General features: G+C 39.8%; 1 protein-coding gene across 1 annotated transcript in view; it reads right to left on the bottom strand.

Annotated features, from left to right (window-relative positions):
* The window catches only part of LOC142144065 (major facilitator superfamily domain-containing protein 8-like), a 55,557-nt gene that overhangs the window by 22,212 nt on the left and 17,392 nt on the right, over nt 1-15,953 (bottom strand). Inside the window, exons 4-6 of the mRNA XM_075202458.1 lie at nt 15,058-15,120; nt 14,743-14,862; nt 10,818-10,897 (exon numbers count right to left, since the gene is read on the bottom strand). Coding sequence (XP_075058559.1) covers nt 10,818-10,897; nt 14,743-14,862; nt 15,058-15,120 — 263 coding nt within the window. The remainder of the gene's footprint in view (nt 1-10,817; nt 10,898-14,742; nt 14,863-15,057; nt 15,121-15,953) is intronic.

The raw sequence follows: 15,953 nt of genomic DNA, 5'->3' as shown, positions 1-15,953 counted from the left end.
CCATCTCGACCATACTCTGAAGTTTTTTGACATGGTGTTTCGGGGCTGGTAAGTAAAACGCTCATGTCCCACAGCTACATTAACCAGGGCTACACAGCCATCCACACTCTAGCAATTGCGACCTTAGCTACAGCAAAAAGATTAAGAACCTATCTGGTTGCATTCCTCCCTAGTAGCAAATCAACAAAAAAGGAGGTTTTTAGTAGAAAACGAATTACTAGAACTAATTTTCGGATATTTAATTTTTCCCAACACGCACATACAAGGAAGACATCCTGGTATAGTGTATACAGTGTATACTCCAATTCCCTTTAGCACCATAGAGACCCAGGAATAGCTCTCCCTGTTATATACAGGAGGGACAGATTGTCAGTACCCAGCCCCTGCTGCACATATTACAGGGGAGCAAGTGTTGGAGACAGCGCTATGTGCCTTTCTTACATCAGATGCGAGCAGTCTGCCATTGTTACTAGAATGTGGGATCTACGTTTCTTAGCAGGCTTTATCTGCAAAAAAGAACTGTGTGGATTGTTTGATTCATATAAAAGGGGCAAGTCCAGTGATGTCCTAGTTACTCAAATAACCACACTTTTCAGGTGCATCAGATCCCATAAGGACACTGAAGCTAGGTATCCTTCGCAGACTGTGCCACATTCTAATGCTACCCTGCAATGTTAAAACTTTGTGTGGCTATCTAAGTAAGTCCATGAATCGCGTTATTTTGGCCACCACTACGCAAGGACGCAAATACGTTATCTACAGCGGGGGCGGGGCCAAAATGCAGGGATTCCCTGAGAATCGCATCATTTTGGCTCTAATTCTGCCCACTTCACTAGGAAGTGGGCAGATGTGGGAGACTGCCTAACTCTCCCGGGAGTCCTACCTGGAATTTGTGAGTGGTTGGCAAGTATGACTTATAAACATGTAAATTGAGGACATGAGAACCCCGGCGTATAGGCTGGCGCGCATTTCACTGTTATATGCATTGTCAAGGCAAACCAATTGCCGACAGCGGGGCTTTTAAAATTGTTGAAACCAATCATCCGGTACCTCGATAGTCACACCCAGAATTATTTGTGTGCATACATACCTCTTATATTAACTCTTTCCTCTTGTTTTTCAGTTCTTTTAATGATGTAATGTCTGAATACATCTTATGTGATGTCTGGATGCGTTTGCTACATTGTACTAATATGATCACGTAAAAATATCAATTAAATTTTCATAAAAAAAGATTTTATCGTATGTCAGTTCACAAAGGATTGATTAATAAAATTAAAAGGATGCTATCATTTTTACGTGATCATATTAGTACAATGTACCAAATGCATCCATAAAAATAGTGTTATTTTAAATTACTAGAACCCATATGTAATAAAACCTAGACTGGTTAGTGTTCATGCACCACAATATAACACTTGTTCTCTCTTCTGCCTTGGAGAATTTACATTGTTTTAAGTGGTAGCACCTCCCTGTGACTATATAAAGTATCTAAAATAATGTGATATGTTAACAATATTATATAACTATTATATATTATATAACTTTAAGATTGGGGAGTTAACCAAAGCAACTATACCCAGATCTACTGTGGTGGTACTTTGCCAATTCTGAATTGTATAATTTACTGACTTGTCCTTACATAGCACTATGATTTAATGAGCACAAAGTTTTAAGGTTTTTATTACTGTCAGTGGATCTGGTGCATGCAGGTAATTATTGTCACCAAGATTTAATCTTTTTTTCTTCCTCAGGTCACTCAGTATGTGGAACTGTACACGTTCAATAATACAAATATTTATTGCAGGAAGGCGCATATGTTGCAACATATTATTGAGGGTGCAGATTGGGAAAACAAACATTCCAGCACCTGTGGGATGACAAGGTATTTTTACAAGCCACGGAACAACACAATACCTTCAGAATCTCACTGCGGTATATTAATTAGGCGCTCTACTGGGTAAATTATACCTCACTTCTTGTTCTCTTTGAAAATTGAAACAATTCATACATTCATTATTAAAGTAGCAGAGAACAGCCGCCCTCTTAAGGAATAGTTTGTGCTATATCCAAAAAGGTGAAACAAATCACAAGAAAAAAAGGGGGGGCAAAGAAAAGGCGCTGCTCTCTGACTATTTCAACACACCAACCAATTTGTAATTAAAACGTTAATTTAATGTCAGTAAATATCAATAACACATAGCCATTGCATTTCCACAACATATAAAATACTCATCCACTGCAATTTATCAATTAACATAAATACAACATAATGACAAAACCCACCTCTTAAAGCACTTGTAAATTATTTCTAGGATGACTAGAATGTATTCAATCCGGGGAGCACCAAGCATCAAGACTTAGGGCTAGATTTACTAAACTGCGGGTTTGAAAAAGTGGAGATGATGCCTATAGCAACCAATCAGATTCTAGCTGTCATCTATTTAGTACATTTTACAAAATGACAGCTAGAATCTGATTGGTTGCTATAGGCAACATCCCCATTTTTTCAAACCCGCAGCTTAGTAAATCTAGCCCTTAGTCTAACCAGATTTTTGAAAAAAAACCTGTTAGTTTAAAAAATTCCTGAAAATGAATCTATTTAAATCGTATGCACGCTGAATCATTAAAACGTTAAAAAGAAAAAAAAAATATGTAAAAGGGATAAACTGGGCAGCAATCCAGATATTTCTGGACTAAACCCAAGAATTAGAAAAATCTTATTATTAAAACAAAGAGAGAAATGTAGTTCTAATAACAGAGGAACATTATGGAGGGAATTGAACGCAATGAAAAGCCCCAACAGAGCTTTCTGTGACGTGCGGACTTCGGGGTATTATAGTAAGTAAAACATTGCTAATTTTTGCTTGCACCTCCGTGAGGTGCAATTTTTTTTTAAAAAACCTGTTATTTAATAAAATGCCTGATAATGAATCTATTTAAATTGCCAATTGTAAAGCGCTACGGAATTTACTGGCGCTATATAAATAATTGTTGATGAATATAGTGAGGATTTTGAAGTAATTATCCTTAATGGCAACATCCTGAAGGGAAGTCAGTTATTTTACTAACCAAGCCCCACAGGACAGAAACAGAAACAAACAAATGAGAGAGAAACAACTTCGTCCCTGAAAAAAAAACACTTAACTTTGGTAAACTTATTCCCAGGATAACTAGAGCGTAATTAGGTGGGCGCTCAGTGTCCCCCATGGACTAAGAGAAAAGGATTTAACGCATGTAGAAAATCTCATTTTCTCTATCATCCACTGGGGTACACTGGACCATGGGGACGTACCAAAGCTACTCCCTTCGGGTGGGTACGCTCACAAAGTTGTAGTGTGCAGCACCCTATACCCAAACCTAACGTCCTTGTAAAGGTATGTACAGAGCCCCACGTGGCTGCCCGACCAAACTGCTCAGCCGAAGCCCCATGCTGCGCCATTTACAAGATGCTCACCGTTTACATCATTAAAGACAACTGTGCAAATCTCTGCCATGACCAGATTCGTCAGTCTGGTACCACAACTGCACCTGGACTCCTTCCTGTTTTACTCTTTTAGGGTGCGGGAAGCATCGCCATAAGATTATGGATGCAATAGAGTTATTTGTATATCCCTGATGATGATGTATGCCACTGCGGTGGCATTGTCTAACTTCCCCGTGACAGAAACCCTGAGATAGAGTGTTTAGCATCGCTCTTAATTCTCGAACACTTATCGGAAGCTTTGCAAGAACAGACAGTGAAATGAGACAGCCTCTTAGTAAAGCACCAGCAACTAACAGCTTTAAGAATGTTCTCAACTTTCTGTCTGTACCATTCTTAAGTGCTGTGGTATTTGTGGTTAAAAATAGACGTGGCATTAGACAATCGCGCTATAGAGGCAACACCCTAAGTGGAATTTCCTTGTAAGCTACTCTGGTAAGGGATACAGAGTTTGATATCTGCATATAACCTAAACCTATATACAGCTTGGGTCCTCGACTCGTACAGTAATTTTTTTGCAGAGAATAAGGAAGAAAAGAAACTGCTTTTTCTTTCTTTTAAACAGTGTCCTGCAGACTCTACTGACTACCTGCTGTCCTAGATGTATAGTACGTGGTAGCTGTCTACACTTAATCATCCACCCTCTTCTTGGGAAGAGCACTCAGAAACCAAAAACTCGCCAGGACCTCACTAAGACAGGACTGTTTATTCCGCAACTAAGTCAGTGAACAGTTCTCTAGAATATTTTCTAAGGAGAAGGAAACTCTTACAAGACCCTGTACAATTTTAACCAGGCATATCGCTCAAACAGGCTCATCTTGTGGCATTGCTAAGAGAAGCATGGGGTAATCGGCAGAAGATTCAGTGAAATCGATGGAAGCACAGGTCACCTCTCCTACAACCAGTGGACGTTAAGCGAGCTGATGGGTAAACGCAGAACTAGACTGTGCTAGTGCCTTAGCCCAGGCTAGTTCCACCCAACCAGAGGTGATTGCATCCAGCGGGTACGACAGCTGGCCTCCCTCCAAAGGCATCGCTGTCTGACTTTCGCCTGATTTTTTACATAAGTATAACAGCTGAAGCCCGCCATCCAAGACCTCCCTTTATTTGGAAGAACAGGCAAGGAAGATAAACCAAGGCAGATACAGAGTACACAATATAGAAAAGGAGAACCAGGTATCAACAGACAGCAATAAACTCATCAGTAAATTGTGCAGAAATATACCACACTATCCCCAATGCAATCCCACTCCAGCTAGAAGTAACTACCTATGAACTGCAGTGTCTGATCTAGACGGATATTCAGTATACACCTGAAACCAGTCAGGGCGGAGAGCAAATTATGCTACCTATACCTCCCCCCAACACTCAGTATGCATAAACCCCTCTTTATCCAATCTAAAAAGAAAAGGAGCAGGAAAAAAAAGATAGATACAGAGTAAACAATAAGGAAAAGTGAACCAGGTATGAAGAGACACAAATTTAATACAGCAGATATAGAACTCACAATCCTGAATGCAATCCTACACCTGGTAGAAGTAAATAACTGCTGCTAGGGTGACAGAGGAGATTTGCACTGCTAACACAGTGTCTGATCTACAGTGTTCATATTCAGTACACACCTGAAACCATTCAGGGGGTGTGCAAATTATGCTACCTCTACCTGCACCTTCCCGAGGGTCATGTAGTAAGAAACCTCTCTTTATCCAACCTGACGAGAAAAAAAAGCAGGAAAAAACAGAAGATACAGTGTACACAATATGAAAAAGTGAAAAGTATCAACAGACAAAACTATGCAGAAATATACCACACAAAACAAATGCAATCACACTCTAGCTAGCAGAAAATAGCTACTGCTGGAGAGAATGAGGAGAGTGTAGTTGCTGGCACAGTGTCTGATCTTGACTGATATTCAGTGCACACCTTAAAATCAGTCAGGTGAGAGTGCAAATTATGCTGCCTGGGTCTGCACCACACCCCAGGACTTAGTAGTCATATACCTCTCTTTATCCACCCTGAAAGGAAAAAAGTCCAATACAAAGAACACAATATTGAAAAGTGAACTAGGTATCAATAGACAATAAACCTCAGCAGAATTTGTGCAGAAATACACAACACAATCTCAATGTAATCCCACTCTAGCTCATACATGCCAACTTTCAAAACTTCTCCCCCAGGAGATCCTGGGGGAGAAGTCATGTGACAGGGGGTAGGAGGCGCGTCGTCGTGTCACCATAGCCCCACCCCCACTATAAAATGGCAAAATTCACGTTACTGAATAGCGGGAGCGGGGCTTAATGAAGTAAGTAAGTCCCGCCCCCGCCATTCAATGCCGTGAATTTCGGCAAATCCGGGAGGTTTGCCTACTTTTCCAGGGGCCCGGGAGGACTCCCCGAAATTGGAGAGCCTCCCGGGAATTCCGGGAGGGTAGGCATGTATGCTCTAGCTATCAATAATTACCTGCTGCTGTAGAGATAGAGTATAGCTAATGGTCACAGTGTCTGATCTTCAGTATACACCTGAAATCAGTCAGAGGGGGCAGTGTAAATTATACTGCTTGTACCTGCAATCTGAAGAGAAAGAGAGCAGGAAACAGGCCGATACAAACAACACAATATTGAAAAGTGAACAAGGTATCAACAGATAATAAAACTCAACAGAATCTGAGTAGAAATATATTACATATTTCTAATTCAATCCCACTCTACCTGCTGCTTTAGTGATAGAGGTAGAATAATTCAGGTAGGGCGGGGATTGCATGATGATGCTAGGACCTGCACCTCCCCCCTCCCCAGGACTCAGTCATATATCTCTCTTTATCACCATCATAAGGAAAAGTGCAGGTAAAGATGCCTCTTTACCTTTACCAGGGTTCCGGGCAAAATGACTGGTTTAGACTGATATTCAGAACACAGCTGACATCAGTCAGAAAGGAGGTGAATATTATGGTGCAGGGGTCTCTTTTATACCTCCCCCCAAGGCCCAGCACGTCAGCAGCCAGCATCCCAGAGGACAGCCCCCCTGAGCTGCGACTGTGCCTAGTGCGGGACTACCTTTGATGAGCTGGACCCACATGACACTGCTTCCCAAGTGGATCCCTGGCTCTGCAGCCGCCTTGCTTAGCAGGCTCCATGCCCCACCAGACAGAAGCTGACCATGTTTTTAACATCCCCTTCATGGTGCCAGGAAGGAGGACTTACATTGCCCCTCTCCCAATGCGGTCTGGTGCTGCTCTACCTACCCAATGGTGGGGTGGCAGCATCGGGACCCCAGCTACAACCGGAGATGGGTAAAGGTGCAAGGCCGCGGGAGACATTCCATGTTGGGGAGCGGGGTTGCAGCAGGCGGTGCCTACATGTCACTTCTTCCCCATTCCCATTTGCAGACAGCCCCGCAAGACTGCCTGCTCATAAAAATTAAATAAAAAAAATAAACAGGTTGCCGAGTCATCCCAGCATAAGAGACACCCTGTACTAAGGGCACTCTAAAAAACGGACTTCCCTGCGGGATGGGGAGGTATAAGAGGGAGCAGTATTAATTGTTAGAATTATTTAAATTGCTCATGTCCTGAAGGAGGCTCTATATACCATGGTCCAGTGTCCCCCAGTGGATGATAGAGAGAAACAAGTGATGGTGCAAACAGACAAAGCGTGTTGGTGGTACTCACACAGATCCAGGAATCAGATAAGGGAACCAATACTTCCAATTTGATGCTGTTGTTACACTTGAGCCCTCTACTCCATTCAATGTCGGAGGCCCTGCTAATTGTACTACCTGAACCCAGGAGGGACCCCCTATGTGATTTGCAAAATCCTAGCATTTGTGGTCTTCCTGCTTTAGGGACTATGGATACTATTTTAGTCTACACGGATGATGATGTTATTTTTGTCGGACGTAGAACGTTCGTTGAACAACCTTTTAGAGGCGGTAGATCGTTTTCAGCCATGTATTTATATCAGTTATTTTTGTGTGTGTTGTTATTGGATACAACACCAAACTATTATTTCTGCAAAGATAGCAGACCAGAACCGTGTAATATTCCAGGACAACAAAAATAAATAACTCTGCCTAGATTATATACAAACACACTCAAAAAAGCTAGAAAGATAAAACAATGTATTTACTAAAAGTTGAAGAATTGCATGCAAAAGTCAATAAACTAAAAGTGATTTGAATGTAGCCAATACTTTAAAAGACCTGGTTTTATTTTAGAGTACATAAAGTATTGCAACGCAGCACTAATCTACAAATGATAAGAAAATCATGGAGCCTGTTACAATGTCTTAAAAGAATAACACAGAGCACTGTTCAATATTCACCTATTTGTGATAAAGGGCTCCAATGATTTTCCTATTTAGCATCATTGAATTGCATAATGGCTACTCTTTGTACACAGGCTTCATAAAGGAGATGACAGTCTGTGAACTTAGTAGTTCAAGCTGTTATATGCAACCATCTCTACTACACCCACTTTCATTTTTGCCTATTTGTGTCTACCCCTTCCCTTTATGAGGTAAGCTCTCCAAGCAGTACCCTATTTCCTTGCGTTTTGTACTGATTTTTGATACAATATTATATTTCTGTATCAGAAATGTACTGATTTCTGATACAATAGGCAAATATTGGAAGGAACTTGTTTTGTAACTTTTGAGTCTGTATGTCATGATCTGGTTTTGAAACTTTTCTAGAGGAAATCCCAATTAGGCTAATTAAACCATTTTCATCTGTGAGTGACCAACACTTGAATACACAGTAGGGAATAGTTACCTGTATCCTGTCTTGTTAAAAAGATAGACGAACTACATGAATAATGTAAATAGCAAGTGAGAGGAAATCACAGATTGGTGTAAACCTTGTTAAGTATAAATTGCATTTAAAATCCAAGTTTAGAGAAAATATTACATCCTGATGTTAATCTTTGAATTAAATATTTCAGACTTTGGAACCTGGTCGGAAAAGAGGGCTGGTTTAGCCCCTGCCAACCTGTGTCTCTAGAACTGTATAAAAAGAGCACTGTTTGACCACGTAATGCACTATTCCATTTGTAACTTATCTAAAGATCGCTAGTACCACAAACTGGCGTGTAACTGTCCTTATAAGGGCTACTTGTGCTAATAAAATATCACTGCTTCAAGATCCTGCTTTGACACCTACTTACCGGGGGCAATTCCTGTGAAAAATTCACAGCGCTGGAAATTGTACCACAGCTATCACAATAGTATATAATGATGAGTTTGTGGAATTATGCAAAAATAAACATGCTTTATTAAATATAAACACTAAAACAAAAAAAATAGACAACAAAAATATATGATCACATTCATATAATAACCATCTATTTTGTGCACTAATCTAGTATTTGAGTCTATATAATTAAAAATAAATATCATATACTTTTGATCAAATATTAGTGTGTGAGTCTCCTTATTTGTTCTTCCATCCCCCTGTTGAATACTCTCTTAATAATATATTCACAGAACACTGTGTGCATATAGTCGATTGATGTATCCAAAATTTTCAATCACTGTTTTTACTCAGAACCAATATAGGTTGAGACCAATATAATAACAAAAATCTACGCAAGTAGTTTTCTTTAGGCCAAAGTAAGTAATTAATGGTAATATCAGCGTGGCTGTATGAATATATCTCAATAGGTAATCAGCATAGAGAGTATTGGTAAATTATCAACACATCTATGATATCTAGTCTTTTAGCAAATGTATCTCAAATGCATGCAGATAGGTATTCAAAATAAATAACTGGCATGAAAAAAACGACTATCACATATATTGTAAGGACAGGTACCATATGATTAAAATCCGGCAATTTTGTTACCCGTAACACGTATCCTCTCTGTATTTTCTCTCTCTGTTCATCCGCTGACTCACTTACTCCTCTTGATCAGTTAGTTTCGGTCACGCTTAAAATCGATGTTCCCGACAGCCTAATGGCTGTTTCAGTGAGTGAATCACTCTCATCACGAACAAATGCAAAGATGATGTAACAAGGGATTATGAACAACCCGGAGTACCCTTCTAGTACTCTTCTTCATTTAGCCCATCGAGGCTGCAGGAATTTTGACCACCACTTCATAGTCAATTATTGTGTTATTGATCATCACATTTCGGTCTATCCAGTGCCAGGGATTTTAGGTTTTGTTTACTAATCCGTTAACCGGCTGTTCTGAGGTTGGGACTCAGCATCCAGTACCAACGCTCTGCCCACTACCTTGCAGCTCTGGCCAGTGTGATAGGCCAGGGGGAACCATCCACAGCAACCCTGATCTAAAGGAAGAGGTCAGGTGTACCAGCCCAGGTGCCCAGCAAGGGGGTACACTAACACAGAGTTACCCAGTAGGCAGCGGTTCTAGGTGCCGCAAAGGAGCCTAGTGGTGGCAGCAGCAAGCCCCTCCTACTGCGTTTCAGAGGGGCAAAATTTGGGATAAAGAAAGAGAACGGTGGCAAGGCAAACCCAGCCAGTCCCCAGCAACCACAGGCAGGGTGGCATAGGAGGTCCATCTTGTCACAGGTACCTTCTTTTGAAAGAGGTACCTCTTAGTAGTTATTGTTTTGTGGTCACGTGTGATCACCAGACAATAACCCCTACACTGCAGAAAACATTAAGGATACCAGTATGTGGAAGGGGTTTTGTAATTCCCATCCTGACTGCAAGAAACTATGGAGACTCCTCATTTAAAAGAGAATAGTCCCCTCTGACAACAGATGTGCCCCTTAGTTGTTATTGTCCGATGATCACCAAACAAATAACACCCTACACTACAGAAAGTGTTAATACGTCCTGAGGTGGAGGGGTTCTAATTCTCAGATCTCCCAAATCCTTGCTTTAATAAACACAGGTGTACCCTCATTTGATGTGCTAGGTTGTCTATTTTTAAACACAGGCTACCCAGATAATCCTTACACATTTTATGCAATTCATTCAAAACTGTTCAAACTAGCAAATAAAATGTAAAAAAAAAAATGCCTATTTAAGATTTTATAATGAAAACCTATCTGTAGAATCCTGCTTTTTTCTTTTTTGGAAAGACAGATTGATATTAAAGCAAGAAACACAAATTATTTATTGATGATATTTAGAACAAAAAAAAGACAAATTTTCTTTTGAATTCAATTTCAATGAAAGAAATACAACACTTTTCTTTGCTGCAACAATATGCATACGCACATGCATGGTCCAAAAAGTAGTTTCCAAAATGTTTTAGTACAATGTCTCTCTTTTGGATTTCCAGACTAACCTACCTGGTATTCTTTAAATATTTTACGTAGAAAGAACTCTCTGAACTTGATTGACAAATTGTGACCTGTGTACTCACCCCCGGAGCAGAGAATTTGTCCACGTGGAATGGTCCAAGTTGGAATGTGCAATATCTTAGGAAGACATTAAATGCAGGACCTGCAAAAGAAATATTTGAGAATATTTAAATTTAACAGCAGCAGCTACTAACTAAAGGAGCAGCCACTAATCAGAACAAAGAATGGCTATCTTTGAAAACCAAGTAAATGATTACAAAATCAATAATAAACACATACAATTAGGATAATAATAATCCAAAAATATATACACAAATAAATATTTGAATAATAATACCCAAAAAAATATACATAAATAGAAATAATAAAAGATAAAAAATTACAATAGAACTCATGAGGATCCCAACCTGTCAGATCTCAGAGTTCAGCCCCAACTAAAGGGCTTGGTAAAATATCTTTTAATAGAGAACATTTCTTTATTTATGTGCACTTTCTTTAATCTAAATTTTTTAATATATCACCACAAAAGGACCAAGTGAAAGTTGAAATGTAAATATGATTTTAACATTGTGAACAATATAGAAAAATTCTTCTTGGACTGGAGTGCCTTCTATTTCAACTCTGACATTTTACAAAATATGTATCTATAAAGTTGGTAGAGCGCCTCCTCAGTTAGAACATAAAACAGCAATAGTTGGGTACATAAAATATCTGAGGTGTGTCCCTGCCTGGTGCGGACCTATTTTTTTTTCTTTTTTGTTATATATCATCCCCTTCAGTGTATGATAAATACTGTCATAACTACAACAAAAGAATATGTCTGTAAAAAGCTGTCAATAAAATTACGCCCCTCCACAACTACAGGTGACCAAAAAGTCTACGCAAATTTATGGCCATTGATCTGCCCGGCATAAAACCAGTTTGATCAGGGTGGACAATCTCATTGATAACCCAATTTAAATGTTGGGCCAAAATTTTTGCCAGAATTTTAACATCTGTGATCAGTAGACATATGGAACTGTAGGAGTCTGGCAACAAGGGATTCTTCCCTGACTTTGGTATCAGAACTATGAGGGCTTCAGACATAGGCGGAGACACAGACCACAAGTCATACAGGCTCTTAAATGCATCCAGCAAACGAGGGACAAAAAGCCCCAGATGCCTGCTTCTTATATACTTCAATAGGGAACCCATTAGGAAAGGAAGTAATAGCATCATAAATCTCCTCAAACGTAATGGGCGAGTCCAAAAACTCTCTGCTAGCCGTACTCCTGGGAAGGGAAATAGCTCCAAGGTATGTCACTAGGTCAGAGGCAGAATAATTAGCCTTGGAAACATAAGCATCATTGAAATAATCGTAAAACAAATAGCAATCTCTGCAGCCGAAGTTCTTATTCAACCCAACTTATCAGCAACACCTGCAATTACAGTCGGCCCCCTTTCAGACCTAGCCAAATACACTAGAAACCTGCCTATCAACTGCCAAGCAAGAGGTAAGATATATCTCCTGCAGGCGCGAGGCCTCCCCCTTCAATCTGGGCTCCCTGTTAAAGGAGCCAACACTGGAAATGAGGGACCCCCTAAAAAAAAGTCTTGCAGGCATCCCAAAGCATAGGGGGCTCCACCATGGACGTATTGGTGTCAAAATACCCCTACTACCGAGATTCCAGAGCGGAGCAATCCCCCCAAAACAGGTTAGCCAAAATGGGTTAAATTACAAGTCACATTAATAGTTTATTGGAGTCCACCTGTATGTAGTTAAGGTGGGTCAAATGATTATAGCATAAATACATCTGTCTCTGTGATCTCCCCCAGGTATTTAGTGGATTTCCAAGCAAAGACAAACGAATATTCCAAGCAAATCCGGGACCAGATCATTGAGAAGTACCAATCAGGAAAAGGGTACAAGAATATTTCCAAGACATAGAATATACCCTGAAGCACAGTTAAAATCCATCCTACAAAAAAAGAGAAGATATGGAGCAACTGTGAATATGACTAGAACAGGCCATCCTCCAAAACACAGTGCCTGGGTGCAAGGACATGTAGTCAGGGAAGGCAATAAGAGGTCAATGTAAACTCTAAAGGAACTACAGTCTTCCATGACAGAGATGGGAGTAAATGTGCATTGGACAACAATAGCATGCACACTTCATAAATCTGGGTTGCATGGGAAGGCGGCAAACAGAAAGCCCTTGTTTAAACAAAATTCACATCACAGTCCAGCTACAGTTTCCCCAATGACATGTGGGAGACATAACAAGGTGGAGGAAGATTCTATGGTCTGATGAGACCTAAACTGAAATCTTCATCCTCAATTCTAAGCGCAATGCTGGCTGCCAACCTATCACTGCACATCATATTGAAAACACCATCCCTACCAAGCATGCTGATGGAAGCATCATGTTATTGGGGTGCCTCTCTGCAGCAGAGACTGGAAAGCTCATAAAAATAGAGGGCAAAATGGACGGAGCAAAGTACAGAGAAATCCTGAAGGAAAACCTGCTGCAGTTTGCAAGAGCTCTTGGACCTGGACTTAATGTCCTGAAGTGGCCTAGACAAAGCCCAGATATCAATCCAATTGACCATTTAAAAATTGATGTGCACCGATGATCACCATCCAACTTGATAAAGCTTGAGCAATTTTGCCATTTAGAATGAGCTAAAATTCCAGCGTCTAGATGTGCAATACTGATAGACACATACCCAAATAGAACAAGACAGAAATGGAAGTTGCTCAATCAATTTATAGGTTCATAGCAGGTGCTTGAAAGCTTGGGGTTATCCAATAAAGTGGTCCTAACGCTAAACAATGACAGTCCCTATTTTTGGGCCATACATATATGTGTTTTTAAATTGAGTGTTAACTTACCAAGAGGTACCACAAAAAAGCCTCCAAATGGCAATACAGCACCAGCACTCCCCCTCAGCAACTAAATATACCTCTCAAACATACAAAACAAAAAACAGAAATGGAAGTTGTACAAACAATTTATAGGTTCACAGCAGGTGCTTAAAAGCTTGGGTTTATCCAAAAAGGAACAAAAACAAAGAAAACACTTCTATATCCAGTAAAGGAGCAGCTATTTCTACTTGTACTTAAATACTAATGCAATCACTTTTGGCACATTATTGATATTCTGTTAGTGGGAATGGATCTCAAAGAAATCCATCATGGTTCAATGTACAGTTCCAGAATCACATTAAATAAGCTTCAAGAATCATTCTGGGTGTATCGTGAATGATACCTCTAAAAAAGGGCTGCCATCAGAAGACAAGCACCCCTTGCCCATAAAATGATAAACAGAGTCCCGAATTCGATTACAAAAATACACCATAGTACAAAAATACACCATAGCATGCTCTCAGCAACCTACTTACATTACCACACAATGTTGACCAAGGTCTTTAGCTATCACATGTAGAATATTGTGTTCAGTCTGTAACTTCCACAAGTCTGCCAACAATTGCCCCAAGCCAAAAATACTCAAAAATCTGCAGAATATTTCCCAAGGACTGTAATGCTAACAAGTCTGCAACAGTCACAAGTCACAGAACACCTCTCAGCGTATTTGCATGTGTTGTCTTCAGCAAAATCATTGATCCCTTTTAAAAGCAAACACTCTATGATCAACTCAATATTTAATGAAACAATAAAACCATAGCATAGAGGACACTTCTGTGGGTAGTGTAGTCTGTGAACAAGTTAGCCTACAAGCCAGCGTAAAGGTGTGGAATATAATAGGAGATATTTAAGAAACCTGGAGCACTGGTAGTAAGTAAACATGCTATTAGTTGCTGTTACTTATAGCACAATTTTGCAGTTACCTGTTTTTCACCATTGCATTTTTATACTTGACTTTAGCGTGTATATTTTATATGCAATATGAACTTCCTCTTACACATGCATAATGTGTACATTTCTGCCTTCCTGGGGATAGTTCATTTGAATGTTACTATGACCTTGACAGAAATACATTAAATTACCTATCAACAGCCCTGCTTGTCGACATGCCATGGCCATTGCAAAGACTGGTACACGTTCTTTGGAGCTAGAGTACCGAGTCAAATACCCGAATATTGAAGCACCGGCTCCTGCACCAACACCTAGAAAAGTACATAAACAACTTTACCAGCAAACCACAGATTCACATTAAAATATATAAGTGGTCACAGAATTTATGATTGCCATTTATCCTGGGAAAATGTAGCACTTCAAGGTCCATCCATCAAGCCACACAGATCTACAAGTACCATTTTCATTCAAATATTATCTGAAGTAATTCTTATAATAGATATTACCTGCCACCAAGCGACTGCCCAGGAGAAACCACTTGGAGATTCCCACGAAGTACATAAAATTACCTATTAAAATAATATAAGATAATAAATAAGAAATTAATTAATTGGGGAAGAGGTTGTTGGTATTTAACATAATAAAAAACAAGGACACAATAGTTAATCAATAGTGATAAAGGGATGTATTTCAAATTGTGGGCACAAAATCATCTATACTGCTATGAATACAGGGAAATTAGACGATAATTCGTGTGTGAACCCAAACGTTTCAATGATCCGTTGATAATCAATTATCAAATTTGGACATAAATGCATATATCCAGATTCAAATTTGGCCAAAATTGTGAGTGAAAAAAAAAAAAAAAGGATAGAACCAGCTCTTCATAACTGTGTGTCTTTTAGTGCGGTCAACAGATGAACAAACACCAAGCAAGCATCTACAAAGTGGATTTATGGGCATTCCAGAATATGATCCAGCGATTGCGCATTGATCATTCACAGACATTGTGCTTGTTTAAGGGGTGCATGTGCAGCAACCACTGGTAATATTGATGCATATGATGCAAATGTGAACTACTTCATGCTTTTGAGGAGCTGCCTATAAACGGCACCTGAAGATGGTGGCGGGTAGGGGCCTACCTCCTGTTACCACTAAAAAAAGAACAGAGGCTGTTAGTGACATCCTCCAATTCCGTGCCTGGGAACAGTATGTTGTGGTTCCTGGGCACACTCATATTGATTTGCTTCTAAATTGCAGTTGCTAGGGAGACCCAGTAAAATCACGTTGATATCAATGGTAACTTTTTTCAGCGGGAAGGAGGCTGATATAGCTATCCATTGTCCCTCCATTAATAATTTACTGATAATAGGGATTATCGCTAGTTGGCATGTCACTTCAT

The sequence above is a fragment of the Mixophyes fleayi genome, chromosome 3, assembly GCF_038048845.1.
Source record: "Mixophyes fleayi isolate aMixFle1 chromosome 3, aMixFle1.hap1, whole genome shotgun sequence".
In the NCBI taxonomy this organism is placed as follows: domain Eukaryota; kingdom Metazoa; phylum Chordata; class Amphibia; order Anura; family Limnodynastidae; genus Mixophyes; species Mixophyes fleayi.
The sequence above is the reverse complement of the archived record's forward strand: the minus strand, read 5'-3'. Positions and strand labels throughout refer to the sequence as shown.